Consider the following 17,645-nt stretch of genomic DNA (forward strand, 5'->3'; position numbering starts at 1 on the left):
CTGGCCATAAAATGGGCAGTCCTGGAGCCGCCTTGGGGCCACCGGTTCAACCTGGTCACCGACCATGCTCCGTTACAGTGGATGTCCAAAGCTAAAGACACGAACACCCGAGTGACCCAGTGGTTCCTGATGCTCCAGGACCTCCACTTCCAGATACAGCATCGGGCCAGGGCGATCACGAAAATGCTGATGGACTCTCCCGGGGCTGGGTTGGATGGGCAGGTCTTACAGGTAACTACATGCTACCCCCCCCCCCACCACCAATACCCCAACAACAAGTTGTGTTTATCCCCGTAGGACCAGGTTGACGCCTAAGGGCGGGGAATGTGGCGAGTATCCCGGTTCCAGATCAGTGTCGTCCTGGAAATGCTGCTCCTATATATCACAAACTACCACCACCTGTGCAGGATGACTGGCGCACCAGGAGCTTGTTCCCACGGGCCTTAAAGCCATGAGAGAAGGTGCACAGGGGAGGGTGGAAGAGGGGCTCCAGGCGTAAACTAATGTCTTTTCTTTTCTTCTCCTCTTGTGCAGAGACCGACGACACCCTTGATGAGTGATTCGCAGCCCTGCATGAGTACTGAGTGACCCTATGCACAGACACTTCACCTGCTCACGTATAGCACTGTTCGTGAATAAATAACCCTCCTGGGGTACTGTTTGCCAGTTCTGTGTCTGTGTTCTCATTCACCCCGCAACTTTTTTTTTTTTTAAGTTTCTATCTCCAATTTAGCAGCACTTACATTCACCAAAATTTACAGTTTTATTCCTATCTATATTTAAGGTTTTTAGAGGGATTTGCTTGTATATCAATCACACTGATTTATATAACACTTAATTCCTAAAAATGTGAACAAAAGAAGACAAATGATTTGAGAGTGCAAATATTTTTTGGGGGGGTAAACAATACTTTTGTGAGAGAACAGAAATGTTTCTCAGGGAACATTTCCACTGAAAGTTTCTCAGCAAATATTTTCATTGTGTCTCTTTAATAAATTGTAATTTTAAGGTGAGACTCTACAGGCAAAACCATTGTTTCTTCATGCACTGGTTGTGTTTTGTTTTTTTTTGTTTTTTTTATTTAATTTTTGGGCTATTTGGCTTTTCCTAACATGTTGTTCTAGGCTAGTGGAAATAAAAATATGTATTTAAGGGTTTATTTTACTGAACTTTATCTATTTGCATCTGTAGATTTCTATTATAATATTTTAAAAGGTTTTTTTTCTCCACTTCAGCAGCACTTACATACACCAAACTTTACAGTTTTATTCCTATCTATATTCTGAAGGTTTTTACTGAGGGATTTGTTTATATATCATTCACAATTATTTATAGAACATTTTATTCCTAAAACTTTGGTGAAAATGCTTTTGTTTTCTGTCTGTCTTTTAACAGTATTTTCTGATTTATGGAGGGATGAAAAAAGAAATCCATAAACCCTTCTGGAAAAATTGTGAACTCTAATGTCAACAAAATCAAACAAGAATCTTGAACTTGGCTTCATCCAACTGTTCTGGAAAATTAATGAATCAAATAATGCATTGCTTGCATATTTAAATATATAATTTCAGAAAACCTTCTAATACAAACCAATTGTCTTAATGTACTGTGATTCATCAACTGGGTAAGTATTGTATTTGTTAAAATTTAACTCTATATACCGGTGGTGTCTTGACTTATAAAGTGCTGAAAGGTTAAATTTGCTTCTGTTTTGGGTGGAAAGTCCTTGCTTTATTGCTTTCTACTGTATGATTTTCCTTTCAAGAGAATCTGGAATGCAGAGCTGAAAAAATGTGTAATTGATAACAAGTGTCCTTACGAGCTGTTACTGTCCCACTACATCATGACACTCGTGTCGCACATAAGCACCAGATTTATAGCCTGTAAACAAGATTCAGAACAGGCGAACTTAAGCAGCCGCTTACCACACACTTTCATTCCAGAATAAAGTGAGAACAGAGATCAGATCTCTTCCATGATCCCTTGAGGAAAGACTTCCCAGGGTGTTCTGTGATATGAAGTGGGCTGCTTTTAGAGCAGGTTTCGATTCTCTAATTGCACTTCTCCATTTACACAGTTGCATTTAAATGACTGTGGTTTGTCAGCGTGATATTCGGCATTAAAGACAAAAACGATTACACTGCCACAAAGACCACCCGCATTTACTGTCCCAGCTGCGACACATGTCAGTCCCTGCGACTACATGCACAATTGCTATCAGTGCATTAAAATAAAGTGAGAAAAAACATGTTTGCATGAGATTTCTCCATCTTGGGTTTTTCTGTAGACATGCACATACCAAACAAGCAGACAGAAAAGCAAAAAATAAATAAAAAAAGTAGAAATTCTGTAATAAATAATCAAAAACATATAATCACTGGGAAAGCATCTAATTATTTTTGTATATTTGTTTTATTTATACATTTTAATTTATGTTGCATGAAAATAATTATTTAATCAGAGCATATGGCTATTCTTTTTGGCACAGAATCTACCAGCAGGGGCTAACTAACTACCCATACTAACTAATCAAACCCGTCATGACTATGACTAGATTTATAAGGATTCATTAATATTGATTTATTTTAAATAAACACATTTTTTCAAATGTGTTATAGGTTCACATGTGTTACAGACAACAAATAGTATTAAAATGTTAAATGTGAAGGTATTTTCTTGGACTGAAAATATATTGAGGTCTATATTTATTTTTAAAAATAATCTTATCTTTTTAAAACTTTTTCAAAACTAAAAAAAAATGGTCAAAAATATTTTGGTAGAAAATATATTTATGTAAGTAGTAAATATATTTTCGCCTATATTTTGAAATATATTTGAAAATATATTTTTTGCCATATGGGAAATGAAATGGAAAAAAGAAAGAATTGAACTAAAGAACTAATTATCCAAACAATTAAGCAATGTGAAGAGCAACTTCATAGCAACTTATTTTTATAATAATAAAAGTCTATTTTGCATTTTAAAAATTGTTTTGTAGTGTGAAACCATTTCATCAATTCTTTTAAACACCTTAAAAAGTTTTATTATTTAAGCCGACAATGTAGATCAGAATAAAGTTTATTTAAAGTGATAAAGTTGTTAATTCTAAGTTGTGAATAGTGCAGATGTATGTGTGAGTAATCCTTCATTAAGCTGGAGATCTGCTGCTGCTGCTGCTGTGTGGAGCTTCAGGCTGCTGTAATCGTTCCTGTCAAAGTCCGTCTGCCAGCTACAAATGAGCTAACCAACTCAAATCGGGGTCATCTGGAAGCCATTTCTCGCCGTATTTTTTTCCCCTTCCCCGTCTCATTTTAATCTCCTCCTCCTCGTCCCAGGGGAGGTCGGGGCCGGTGACCGGGATCTGCGCACGCGAGGCCGGTGTGGCACGCAAACTCATCCTCGCACGCAAGAAACCTCTGCAGAAGACATCAGAACACACCTATAGAGGAGTGAAGGAGAACATAAAGGCCATTATCACTCGACTTAGTGATGCATTTAACACTGTGCAGATAAAAATCAAACAAAATGCACTGAATGACTTTAGTCCAGTATGAAAAGCACTACAGTATATACTCCTGATGTGGAAATATAGATGCAGAAGATCAACAGAAATTCAGCAAATAATTAGGCCTAAGAGAAAAACAGGCCCTACAAACTTAGAAATAAAAACATGGCTTAAAACTTCAGCTGAAGAACAAGCTGCTCTTCATGCAAAGACAAAAAAGAGGAGAGAATGTGCAAGACAAATATTTCAGAGAAATGGCTGCATTTTTATTTTAAATTACATTAAAGTATTTTAAGAAGAATATTCTTACCATTTCATTTGTTTACACAAACATTACAAATGATTTGATTTTTATTACAAAGAAATAAAATATGATAATTTTATAATTTATAATTGTAATTAATTTTATTTTAAAATAAAATAATAAAACATAATGAAAATAACGAATGTCGAAAATGCATGATGTGAAGATTCTTAACTGTCATGAAAATAATGTCAAACTGCAAAAAAAGGCCCGGAAATAGCCTTAATTTTTTTAATGCAAAATATAATATTATATAATTTCCTTAGGATGCAAGCTAAAGTATGAGCTGAACGCGTCACGCTATTCTGAATCAATGCTTCAATCAGTTTAAAGTAAATGCGATAAATTAATTAATTTATTTTTAATGCTGCATAAGTTGATATGAAAGCATCTGCTAAATTAATAATAAATATGATCATGATGAAGCATGAACACATCTGTTACTGCACATCACAGTTCTGGTGTGTTTGATAACTCAGCTCTACAGTTTCCATCATCGCTCATCTGCCAAGTCACGGGAATTGTTCACGAGCGCTCATCATTGACATATCAAATTATAGAAACCGATCTCTCTTAAATGTCAGGCCACATCAAATCGCTAATGCTCACACAGTCAGTTCTGATTGGAGGAAACACACGCTGCTCACTTCTGATTGGCCGATGGGATCTTGGACCCAAAGTCGAGCAGAGGTCAGAGTAAGAGGAGATTTGTGGTTTAATGTACCTGGCGAAAGCACAAACATCCCGCTGTGAGATGTCTGTGTGCTCGCGTTCCCTCAGGCGACTCTCTCTCGCTTTAGAACGGACCGCAATAATTCAATAACCTCACTGGATTCAGTTAAAGATAGCCTGTGTTTGGGAATCATGGATATTTTTGTGATGTGATTTATTTAATAAAAACAAAATGTTCATGCATATCATAAAAGTATAACTCACACAGTGCACAACAACAGATTTCTGCATTTTATGCATATTCAGAGTGAATAAACTCACTTCCCCTAGTTGCATACTTACAAAGTTACAAATATCTATACCTTTATAATCTCCACACTATGATTCCTCAGTTTTATTTTAAACAATCAAACAAATGAAGCACAGGCATTCATGCCTTCACAGTGATGGGCAAAAAGTAGTTGCCTAGCAACCATCCAGATTTCTTTAGCAACCTCAAAGCAACATGCTAAAAAAACACTCAGAAAACCCTAGCAACTGCATTGCAAAGCCTTGGCAACGAGCTACTGTAGTAACCCCCTAGCAACTGCATAGCAATGCCCTTGCAACAAACTGCTCTAGTAAATCCTTAGTAACTGCATAGCAACACCCTGGCAATGATCTTCTGTAGTAACTCCTAGCAACTGCATAGCAACACCCTGCCAACAACCTACTCTAGTAATTCCCTAGCACTGCATAGCAAAGCCCTTGCAAACATCCTACTGTAGTAAATCCCTAGCAACCCCATAGCAACATGTTTAAAACCACTCAGAACACCTTAGCAGCTCCTTAGCAACACCCTGGCAATGGCCTACTGTACTAACTCCCTAACAACTGCATAGCAACAAACTACTGTGGCACTGGCCCACTGTAGTAACTTCCTAGCAACTGCATAGTAATGCCCTGGCAACAAACTACTGTAGTAAATCCCTAGCAACCCCATAGCAACATGTTTAAAACCAGTCAGAACACCTTAGTAACTGCATAGCAACACCCTGGCAATGATCTTCTGTAGTAACTCCTAGCAACTGCATAGCAACACCCTGCCAACAACCTACTCTAGTAATTCCCTAGCACTGCATAGCAAAGCCTTGCAAACATCCTACTGTAGTAAATCCCTAGCAACCCCATAGCAACATGTTTAAAACCAGTCAGAACACCTTAGTAACTCCATAGCAACACCCTGGCATCATTCAAATGTAGTAAACCCCTAGCAACTCCATAGCAACACCCTGGCAATGGCCTACTGTGCTAACTCCCTAACAACTGCATAGCAACAAACTACTGTGGCATTGGCCCACTGTAGTAACTTCCTAGCAACTGCATAGTAATGCCCTGGCAACAAACTACTGTAGTAAATCCCTAGCAACCCCATAGCAACATGTTTAAAACCAGTCAGAACACCTTAGCAGCTCCTTAGCAACACCCTGGCAATGGCCTACTGTACTAACTCCCTAACAACTGCATAGCAACAAACTACTGTGGCATTGGCCCACTGTAGTAACTTCCTAGCAACTGCATAGTAATGCCCTGGCAACAAACTACTGTAGTAAATCCCTAGCAACCCCATAGCAACATGTTTAAAACCAGTCAGAACACCTTAGTAACTCCATAGCAACACCCTGGCAGCATTCAAATGTAGTAAACCCCTAGCAACTCCATAGCAACACCCTGGCAATGGCCTACTGTGCTAACTCCCTAAAAACTGCATAGCAACGAACTACTGTGCCACTGGCCCACTGTAGTAACTCCCTAGCAACTGCAAACCATTGCCCTGGCAACAAACTGCGGCAGTATCTCCCCAGCAACCCTATAGCAACAAGCTAAAATCCACTCAGAACACCTTAACAACTGCATAGCAACACCCCGGCAACCACCCAAAACACTGGTTGGTATTCCTCTGTTCACATTTTCTGCAAAGAAAGTGAAAATAACAGTTTATATTATTCAAACTGTCTTGTGAAAAAAAAAAATGAATCAGCATCACGTCACTGCCGTTAATAGACTCCATCGAGCACTAACATGGTCAAGATGGCACTGGTGAGTCATAAAGCATTCGTTAGTGTCCTGCAGCGAGACAGTGTGTTCATTTCCTCTCCCTGAGTGTCAGTCGGTCATTTGGGTTTCTGCTGCTGTCTAATCTGAATTTGCATTCCTACGGTTAGTTTCAGCTCATCCTTTTTCCCTGAATCCCGCCGGCTCCTAAACGGCCAGTCGGACCCCTGGGCTTTCCTCCTCCTCCCTCCCAGGGCCGTGCGTGACAGTAGCTCACTGAAAAGTGGAAATGATTCTAGTAAACAGTGATTAGCTCCAGACCGGGATCGGCTCGTCCGCCGTGAGACCTGCATCCACACGCTCACGACTGCCAAGTCCTCAACCTTCCCGACCCTCCGGGGTCACGGCCAGCCTTTCACAGCCAGGTTAAAGAGAATAATGGCAGGCAAACACGACAGCCTCACGCAACACACACACACTCACTGACCACAAAGCTGGCTCTGATTAGTGTGGACGCTGATGTAAGAGACCATATGTGAATCACGGGATTCCAGAGGATTCTCCTGTACGGAAAGACGTGACGGGATTTTGGCAGCGCTGAGCTCTGATAGTAACACTGGAAAACTGGGTCTACAACCCGGAGCGATGTCTGAGTCATCAAAATAACATTTGTTACATGCATCCATGATTTCTGATGTTATAATATAATGGATTATGGTACAATCAAAAAATTACTTAAAAGCTTCTGTCGCTGTGGCTTATGTTGCAAATATTACAGTCAGTCAAAATCCTGCACTATTAAAAAATGTATATTAAAACATAATTTGTATGGTCTGTGAGAACAAGTTTTATTTCATTAGATTTAAGATATTGATATAAAATATTTTTATTTTACACACAGAATATTAACTAACATCACACTAATATTAGATAATTTGTTCCAGGATTTTTCATATTATAATATAAAGGATTAAGTTAGACTAAATTAAAAAAAAAACATGCATTAAAATGTTATTTGTAAGCTTTATGAGAATAATTTTCATACTTTAGATTCAGATAGAAGATAATGATATAAAAATATTTGTATTTTATTATAAATGTACTTCTAAAACACACAGAATATTATCTAATATCACACTTATATCTCATTATAGTTACAATCCATTATATTTTTATACTATAAAATAAAGGACTAAGTTACACTAAATTAAAAATATAAAGCTTTTGTAAATATAAAATAATGTAACAATTTGCATTCAGTCAAAATGCTGAGCTTTTAAAAGCCATGTATTAAAATGTTATTTGTAAGTTTTATTAGAATAACATTAATACTTTTTTAGATTTAAGACAATTGGTAACTCATAATGCATTATAAAGGTATTCATAATGTGCATTGTAATGGACTATATCTTTTTATATAACCAAAGTTAAAATGCATTACAATATATTCAGATTCCTTGTTATTCATGAGATCATAATGCATAATAAAGTGCATTTCAAGACATAATTAATGCATTAAAATACTTCTGTAATGAATTAAACTAAGGCTTCAAATAAAGTGTTACCACTTTATTTTATTTTATGAACTGTTTACACACACAGAATATCAATAGACAGGTTAATGCACACTAGTTCCTCGTCTCTAGTGTTCCCTGGACAGTGCACAATGAAATCTAATCTTGTTTCTGTGAAGATGTTTATTCTCTCCTAGGGAGCAAAAACAGTGGGCTCCTAAATCCAAGTGGATTGGAACTGATTGAATTTGGCATCTTCTCCTTCCTCTGTTCTCACAGGCACATCTCATTTTAGTGGTGGTTAACATCCAGGAAAGTGTACTATCAGCAAGAAATCAATGCTACTGTCTCTCTGACTCTAGAAACGCTGCAGCGCTGCAATTAGCGTCATTAGATCCCTGCAAAAATAAACTCCTTCTGCTGAGGAAACAAGGAACATTTCTATCCTGCCTGGCGCTCAGAAGAGAAACATTTTGCATTCAGAACATTCAGTTCTATAGCTTAAAGTCTCGAGATTTCAGAGCAGTTCCTTGACTTTGATTAAATATATATCACTGGAACTGCAAGTATGTATGAAAAAACACAAATGCAACTTCCAGTTAACACTGATATGATACAAACTGTGTCTGTACAAAGGGAACACACAGCAATGGAAAAAATAAGCAAATGCACATACACATGCATCAAAATAAAAATCCTTCAGCTTCTTCATATGCATTTACATCATGAAACTTTTAAAGACAAATGACCCATTAATTCCTACAGAATAAAGTGTCTAAGAGGATCTGCTTTAGTGCACGTTAGGAAGGCATGCTTGCAATTTAGCAATTTCTCAACGACTGCATACCCAACAACACATGTGAAAATTTATCCTGAAAATAGCCAAGAGAGACCCTGGCGTGCTTTTCGATGAGATCACAGACCCAGAACATGATGCACCATCGACATGTGAACACAACATCAAATTATGCTCTTAAAGATCATTTACAAACTTTATTGTCTCCCTCTGTTATAAAATGTTGACATTTGTACTAAAAATCAACTGTTTGTACTCAAAGATCAAATTTGTATTGACAATGAATTATGCTGCAAAGATATTAAATGATGTATTCAGAAAACTTTCTCTTTGTGATGTGCAATCATCTATGTGTAATATTTCTTTACAATATGCATTAGTAATTATGTTTATTATGACATGGTGCTATTCCATAGTGAAATTCATATTCATAATTCATATTATAAATTATATATATTGTACAACGCGGCTAAATACAGAAAGGAACACACACTACAGGGATAACGTGGATTTTTAATGTCTAGTCGTGTTGCATAACTCCATGCATGCATACTTTTCCATTTTTAGGGTTTATGTAAAGTGGGTCTGCAAAACAGGGCGTCTTTTTTATTATTATTATTACGAAACATTCCCCAAGACAAAAGTCTGAAGTCTGGGATGCCGTCGATGATTGCATCCAGCTTAAAATAATACTTTCTTAATCCTGAGCAAACCAGAGCAGAAATAATGATTACAGGAGTGCGCAAAGGACTAGAAACACGCGCGCTTCAAATAAAGAGATGCAAAGAATTCAGCTGCAGCAACATAAAACTATTAATGCATCACTCTATTCGAGTTATGATGATTGGCACAAACCGCAAGAGTTTTGCACAGTTAACTTCTCTGCATCTCCGCAATGACTATCAGAAACATTCCGCACAGAGCGCGTGCAAACGAAACAAAGATGATTTACGCACTATTTCACCGCAGGTTCCGTTGTTTCCCGATGAACAGAACCGGTTGCGCACTTGGATCTCCGTGTTCAGACGTTCAGATCTTCTGACGGATTCTCTGCGCCTTCCACAATGGGAGGAGTGAGATAGCATCGGGTCCTGCCCCCTGTGCTGCAAACATATATAAAAGACATGGATCCATCCAAACAGCTCAGAAAACCCTGTCAGCTTAATCAGGAAAAAATTAAAGAGGGTTGAAAACCCAATGCATGCAGATTAATTAAAACAGACTGAACTGGCAACCAAGAGAGAGAGTTTATATTGATTTTTAATCTGAAACAGATTAGATTATTTTTTTAAATGGATGCTTTTATTTCTGTATATATAGTATTGAACATGAACATTATTTGAGCAGAAAACAGAATCTCATCAGAAGAATTAAAGTGCATCAGAAGAATGGCTCTGACTGAAGCTGAGTTTGAGAGCGGCAGCATCATGAAGGAATGGGGCGGACAGGTTCAGCCGGCTTTGATAGCATCCTTCATCATCCTCTTCTTCCTGGAGGCCTGTCTTTGGGTCAGAAATCTCACAATCAAGAAAAGGCTTCCAGGCCCTTTCGCCTGGCCCTTGGTGGGCAATGCCATGCAGCTGGGACAAATGCCACACATCACCTTCTCCAAGCTGGCAAAGAAGTACGGAAACGTCTACCAGATCAGACTCGGGCGAAGCGACATTGTGGTTCTGAATGGAGATGTGGCTATACGCAAGGCGCTCATTGAACACAGCACTGAATTTGCCGGGAGGCCAAACTTTCTGTCTTTTCAGATGATCTCCGGCGGTCGGAGCATGGTGTTCAGCAGTTACAGCAAACAGTGGAAGGTGCATCGGAAAGTAGCTCAATCGACTTTGAGAGCATTCTCGATGGCAAACACTCAAACCAAACAGACATTCGAACAACACGTTGTAGGCGAAGCCATGGATCTGGTCCAGAAGTTTCTAAGGCTCAGCGCCGACAGACGAGACTTCAATCCTTCACACGAATTCACCGTCGCCGCCGCAAACGTCATCTGCGCGCTTTGCTTTGGTAAACGCTACGGCCTTGACGATCCCGAGTTCAGGACTCTCCTGAAAAGAGTGGAAAAGTTTGGGGAAACTGTTGGTGCTGGAAGCCTGGTGGATGTCATGCCTTGGTTGCAGTCGTTTCCGAATCCGGTCCGAAGCGTTTATCAAAACTTCAAGCTCATTAATGAAGAGTTCTTCGCTTATGTGAAGGACAAAGTGGTGCAGCATAGAGACACGTACGACCCTGAGGTCACCCGAGACATGAGCGATGCAATCATTGGCGTAATTGAGCACGGGAAAGAGAGCATGCTGACTAAAGACTTTGTTGAGTCTACGGTCACTGATTTAATCGGTGCAGGACAAGACACAGTGTCCACAGTCATGCAATGGATACTTCTGCTTTTAGCCAAATACCCATCAATCCAAACCAAACTCCAAGAGCAGATTGATAAAGTAGTAGGTCGTGGCAGACTCCCATCAATAGACGACAAGAGCAACCTGGCCTACCTGGACGCCTTCATCTACGAAACCATGCGCTACACCAGCTTCGTCCCCGTCACCATACCGCACTCCACCACCTCAGACGTCACCATCGAAGGTCTCCACATCCCCAAAGACACCGTAGTGTTCATCAACCAATGGTCCGTCAACCACGACCCTCAAAAGTGGCAGGATCCTCACATCTTCAACCCGTCGAGATTCCTGGACGAGACCGGAGCTCTGGATAAAGACCTGACCAACAGCGTGATGATCTTCTCCACAGGTAAGAGAAGATGCATCGGCGATCAGATCGCCAAAGTGGAGGTTTTTCTGTTCTCTGCCATCCTTTTGCACCAGTGCTCGTTTTGAGAGCAACCCCTCTCAGGATCTCTCCATGGACTGCTCGTATGGTTTAACACTGAAGCCGCTCCATTACACAATCTCAGCCAAGCTTAGAGGAAAACTGTTTGGCTTGGTATCGCCGGCATGAGTTATTTTTGTGACTTAAGCCCAGCAAAGACTGCACATATTACAAATATATTCCACATAACAATGAGTTTAGTAAAGCTGCACTGAATGCTGTTTAGTAATTCTATATTTAATATTTATACACATTTGCAATGATTCAATGAACTGATTTAATCACATCCATAGAAAATGTTGTCAGGTAATGTTTTAATTGATTTATGTTTATAAAACATTGTTTATGCTTCAAAATAATGATATAAGGACTGCAATATGAAATGTTTATGGTCCAATGCTAAGCAACTATCACTGTAGACATATCAATTATTATGTAATATTATGCAATTGTTTGATCGTGTTGAGTCTTGTTAATGGGCAGCAGCTGTTGGAGAACTTTTACTTCCTATGAGCTCGACTCAGATTTGGCATAGCAATGCATTTAATTACACTTGCATAAAACAGTATTACGATGTGATTATAGGCATTTAAACATTTATTAAACAACTGTGTTTATAAATTCTGTTCTTAATAAAATGCATAGACATTTATTCACTGAATTCTTAAAGAAAGGCTACAAGGGTCACTTGTTTAGTGACAATGGCAATTTGCAATCAATGCTTTGCTGACTCTGTTCTGTTGCTCAGCAAATCATTCAATAGAAGCCTTAAGCCTCACGTTGGATGAACTTTCAGCTTCCTCATTATGTCATTTTGAAGGTTCTCCCACATGCACAAATCCTCAAAATAATGTATAAAACTAGCAGTATAAATCAGAGCTACTATCTCAAGATATACTCCTATATCATATTGCATATATTATGGTAAATGATTACACTGAATATTTTGCAAGCTCAGTTTTTTCTTTTTTCTTTTGATGTTTAGGTATTATTTTAAATGTGTTTTTACTATTGGAAAATAAGCTACAAGTGGAATAAATAAAGTGCTGTTTTACAGATGCACTCAGTCTCTTTCTTAACATGATTCACATTTTATAAGAAAATTACATGCATGTACATACAATCACACATCAAACCAAACCAGCCAGGCATTTAAATGACAGTTTTATTATCTGAATGGTCTGCATCTGTCTTCTCTTATGTATATTGTCTCTATATATCCTTATTGTTAGTTTTATGGCCAATATTTCTGTTTGCTGAGGTATTTCTGTCAAGCCACATCTTTGTGAAGTCAAATTATCTTATTAAATTTATATAACAGTCATTATTCTAACTACAGCTCATGATAAATACACAGTCATGGTACATATTTAACTCCATTGTTTGTATCTGTTCTTTGTCCGAAGCATTAAAAAACATTTAAAACTTTCATGAGTTTACAGACTGAATTCCTCAAGTGACTTGATTTCACTAGCATTCAGTTGGCATCACACTGTGGATTCCAAACAAAATAAAATCCCAATTAGAGCAGACTTACAGAGCTCATATATGTTAGACAGTGTATTCAAGGTTTATGGTTTTATTCAAAACTTAATCAGACAATTCAACACTTTACAGCAAGACAAATAAAACAAACGACCTCTTAAAAGTGTATATATAGAAAGCAAAAGACATCATTAAACGAAGGTGCACCTCCATTTAGCCTAATGACTGATATTTTCTTGCTGTCTTGTATATACACACAAATAGAGTCCCTCCAAAAAGTCAGTAAAACATTATTTGAACATATTAGATAACAAGCCAGCATCTGTATCTGCGTGTCTCAAATGCTGCAGGATCTTCTCACTAATGCTCACTTTTATTCATCACGTTTGAAGTCTCAATGTGTCTCACATGGTGATTTTTAGTGGATGTATGAAGTCATTCTCCTCAAGTTCACACAGGTGTCCTGGATCAACAGGTGTAGAGAAACAATTAAGATCCATTAACCACAAACAAACACAATGCTGACTGTCTTTAAGTTCAACAAATGCATCGATTATCAGTTCAAATGTCATATTTACATTTTTAATGCACTGCAAAAATGTTCTAAATTCTTTAAAATAAATGACACTTGCTTTGGTATTTTGCTATCTAATGGAATATATCTAATGCATACTGGTATGTAGTTGTCTGAAGCATTATGCATCTGTAGATGGCTCAAGAACGAGTTGGGAGTCCAATGTGTGTCCAGGCGTCTGCTCTCCGGCCGTAATGTGTGGAGAGTCAGTTTGGCCTTAATGGTAGTAGTATCCTCAAGCAATGGAGCGGACAAATCCAGCCAGCCCTCGTTGCATCTTTCATCGTCCTCTGCTGTCTGGAGGGTTGTAGGCTTGTTTCTGGGTCAAGAACCTCACTCTCAAAAAGAGGCTTCCAGGGCCCTTCGCTTGGCTGCTTGTGGGTAACGCCATGCAGCTCGGCCAAATGCCCCACATCACCTTCTCCAAGTTGGCAAAGAGGTATGGAAATGTGTACCAAATTAGACTGGGCAGCAGTGATATAGTGGTTCTCAATGGAGAATCTGCCATACGCAAGGCACTGCTTCAACACAGCACCGAGTTTGCAGGCAGACCGAACTTTGTGTCCTTCCAGTCGGTTTCCGGTGGGACGGGCATGACGTTCACCAACTACAGCAAGCAATGGAAGATGCACCGGAAGATCGCCCAGTCCACCATTCGTGCCTTCTCTTCTGCGAACAGCCAAACAAAAAAGTCCTTTGAGAAGCACATCGCAGCTGAAGCCGAGGAACTGATTGAAACGTTTCTGAGACTGAGTTCAAACCACCAATACTTCAATCCATCTCATGAACTCACAGTCGCAGCTGCTAACATCATCTGCGCTCTTTGTTTTGGGAAACGCTATGCACACGATGACTTAGAGTTCAGGACTCTCTTGAGCAAAGTGAACAAGTTTGGCGAAACCGTAGGAGCTGGGAGTTTGGTGGACGTCATGCCTTGGTTGCAATCTTTTCCCAATCCTGTGAGGAGCGTATTTCAGAGCTTCAAAGAACTTAACAAGGACTTCTTCACGTTTGTCAAAGGTAAAGTGGTGGAGCACAGGCAAAGCTACGACCCTGAGGTCACAAGAGACATGAGTGACGCCTTTATTGGCGTGATTGATCATGCAGATATGGAGACGGGCTTGACTGAGGCTCATACTGAAGGAACGGTTTCTGATCTCATTGGAGCAGGTCAGGATACCATCTCCACTGCCTTGCACTGGATGCTGCTTCTACTGGTCAAATACCCATCAATCCAAACCAAACTCCAAGAGCAGATTGATAAAGTAGTAGGTCGTGACAGACTCCCATCAGTAGAAGACAAGAGCAACCTGGCCTACCTGGACGCCTTCATCTACGAAACCATGCGCTACACCAGCTTCGTCCCCGTCACCATACCGCACTCCACCACCTCAGACGTCACCATCGAAGGTCTCCACATCCCCAAAGACACCGTGGTGTTCATCAACCAATGGTCCGTCAACCACGACCCTCAAAAGTGGCAGGATCCTCACATCTTTAACCCGTCGAGATTCCTGGACGAGACCGGAGCTCTGGATAAAGACCTGACCAACAGCGTGATGGTCTTCTCTATCGGGAAGAGACGATGCATCAGTGATCAGATCGCCAAAGTGGAAGTTTTCCTGATCGCTGCCATGTTAATCCACCAACTAACCTTTGAGAATGACCCATCACAGGACTTGAGTTTAAACTGCTCTTATGGGTTAACACTGAAGCCATTTGATTATAAAATCTCTGCCAAACCCAGAGGAAGCGTATTTAATGAAGCATAAATTAGTGTGTGCTTTCAAACCCACCATCTCTGATAAATTAAACTATGCAAAATCAGGTATGTACTTCATATTTGGCAATACTGAACTTCAAATTATAAATATAGTTCACTATATACAAGTATTAATGTACGACTACATCTTAAAGTTTTAAAAGCAAAAGTAACCAAAGGAAAAGAGCCAAAAGGGAAAGAAATGCTGTCAGCAGGGAATTATAGTACTTTAAAACAATGTTTGTAATGAGATGAGTGCTTACATTTAATTTACTATGTGCTACTTTTAAAAACAGAGTTTCTAAAGTATATTGAAGCATTTTTCTAGAATTTATATATATAAATATATCTAGAGAGAGAGAGAAAGAGGGAGAGTCTTCTGGTCATTAAAAGAACAATTTAAAATATATTGCTTTTAATAAATATACAAAAGAATACCAAAAGAAATCCCGTTTATTATTGATTCAATGGCAAAAAACATGTTTGTTTGTAATTTTTAAAAAGTAAAAAAAAATTTTTTTTACTAAGTTCGTAAAAAAAATAAAAAATAAAAATAAAAATTCAGATATGTGACTTAAAACTGTTTTTATAGATGTATATAAAATGCATTGTTGACTTTAATTTAATGAAATACACAGTATTAAATATTTATATTCAAGCTCACTAAGTTGCTTCAAAACAGCCATGCTTTGCTTGCCACATCTGCTGGTTTGCTGTACAAACACACACATAAATATTAATAAAACACTGCTTGTCAGTCATGTAAATTAGAGGTCTAAATGTATTTACTAATTTACTTTTCCGTAGCAGAGGTGGTGGCGTCCAAATAGCATCTTTTCACACACACACACACACATACATGCAAAAACGTGCAAAGCTGCTTTGCGGCCCACATGCACAGAGGGAGTCTCAGAGGGAGTCTTACATTTAGACTGGTTAATTCATAGCAGACACACACTGCTTTCCTCTCTCGCTTCCTGTCATGACACCGCAGCGCTCTGGAGGGGGGCCAGGGTGTTATGGGCCACGCAGGGTAGCCACAGTACATGCCCCTGATTTACTGCGAACCACACACGCAAACGCACACTCACGAGACATGTCTTTCTGATAAACCTCCCCACTGAAAAACACTGAAAAACGGTCGTTCTCCAGGATGCCCCCATCGTTGGCCTCTAGATTTGCTGAGGTTTCGGCTTTAAAAAAAAAAAACAATGTACCATCAGATGTTTTCACCTCTGTTTTGACCTCACACACAGATGAGTGACTCTTATAGAAACACATACGGGTCATATTTCAACTCAAAATAATGGGGGAAACTGTTTTGCATTTATAGATACAACTGGACAGTTTGCATTTCACATTCTCAGTGGTGATTGTTTATTCTGCAATACAGAAAAAGACATGGCATTACAGTAGTTTTTATTTAAACCAGTACAACAAATACTACAAAAGGTTTTGAGGTGAAACATGAGCTGAGCACGTTTGACAAGTTTCATAAGAATCACTTTATGCAAACACACAGCAGATGATATGAAGCTAACGATTCTGTTGTTCTGGACAGAAGTACACTTTAAGAAATGAAAACATTGATGGCTGTGTTTCAAACTATCAGTCAAAGAACACATCCTCCCTTCTCATCTGGTCTTTACATGCTCTGCAAATGGACATCTGAACTAACGAGACCCTGCAACAACACAAGACTATATACATCTATCATATTCAGATGATTATAATAGCTACTGCATGTAATATTTAAAGTATAAATGCATTATTTCTTGCACTTGCAGAGCCGAGCATCATTATCAGAGCTCAAAACAGACTGTATATTCTGACTGTTTCAAACCTTAGTGTTTAATCACTAGAAAAAAGCTCAAGAGAAAGAAATGTCTAAAACATGTTCTTATGGTGTGAACAGTGTCGATTCAGTTTGATATCAGTTGGGAATAGAGTGAGTTTCCAAAAATTCTCTGAAATCCTCAATTGTCAATGGAAAATTCACTTTTGCAAACCTCAACAAAGCAAACAGTAAGAAACCACATCATTTTCAAAGTTTAAAGATAACACTGTACTTATGACATACAGTTTAGTTTTATCAATTGTATATTATGCTAATTAATAGATCATTTTAAACTGTAATTCTGAAAGTCTACTGAACAGTTTAATT

The 17,645-nt window shown here is 38.7% G+C and overlaps 1 protein-coding gene and 1 pseudogene across 2 annotated transcripts; both read left to right on the plus strand.

Moving 5' to 3' along the window:
- The first annotated feature begins 9,988 nt into the window (after window positions 1–9,988).
- LOC109078701 lies at window positions 9,989–12,722 on the plus strand (annotated as a pseudogene). Its single transcript, XR_006162090.1, has one exon. The product of XR_006162090.1 is annotated as a cytochrome P450 1B1-like (transcript).
- Window positions 12,723–13,887: 1,165 nt separating this feature from the next.
- LOC109078707 (cytochrome P450 1B1-like) lies at window positions 13,888–15,506 on the plus strand. The gene has a single exon (XM_042773442.1). The coding sequence runs from the start codon at window positions 14,109–14,111 to the stop codon at window positions 15,489–15,491; it is 1,383 nt and encodes a 460-aa protein (XP_042629376.1). The 5' UTR covers window positions 13,888–14,108; the 3' UTR covers window positions 15,492–15,506.
- Window positions 15,507–17,645: the final 2,139 nt, after the last annotated feature.

The sequence above is a fragment of the Cyprinus carpio genome, chromosome A17 (genome assembly GCF_018340385.1).
Source record: "Cyprinus carpio isolate SPL01 chromosome A17, ASM1834038v1, whole genome shotgun sequence".
Classification (NCBI taxonomy): Eukaryota; Metazoa; Chordata; class Actinopteri; order Cypriniformes; family Cyprinidae; genus Cyprinus; species Cyprinus carpio.

Bases quoted from the DNA above. Each gene is read 5' to 3' on its own strand.
- LOC109078707 (XM_042773442.1), top strand. From the start codon at position 14,109: ATGCAGCTCGGCCAAATGCCCCACATCACCTTCTCCAAGTTGGCAAAG.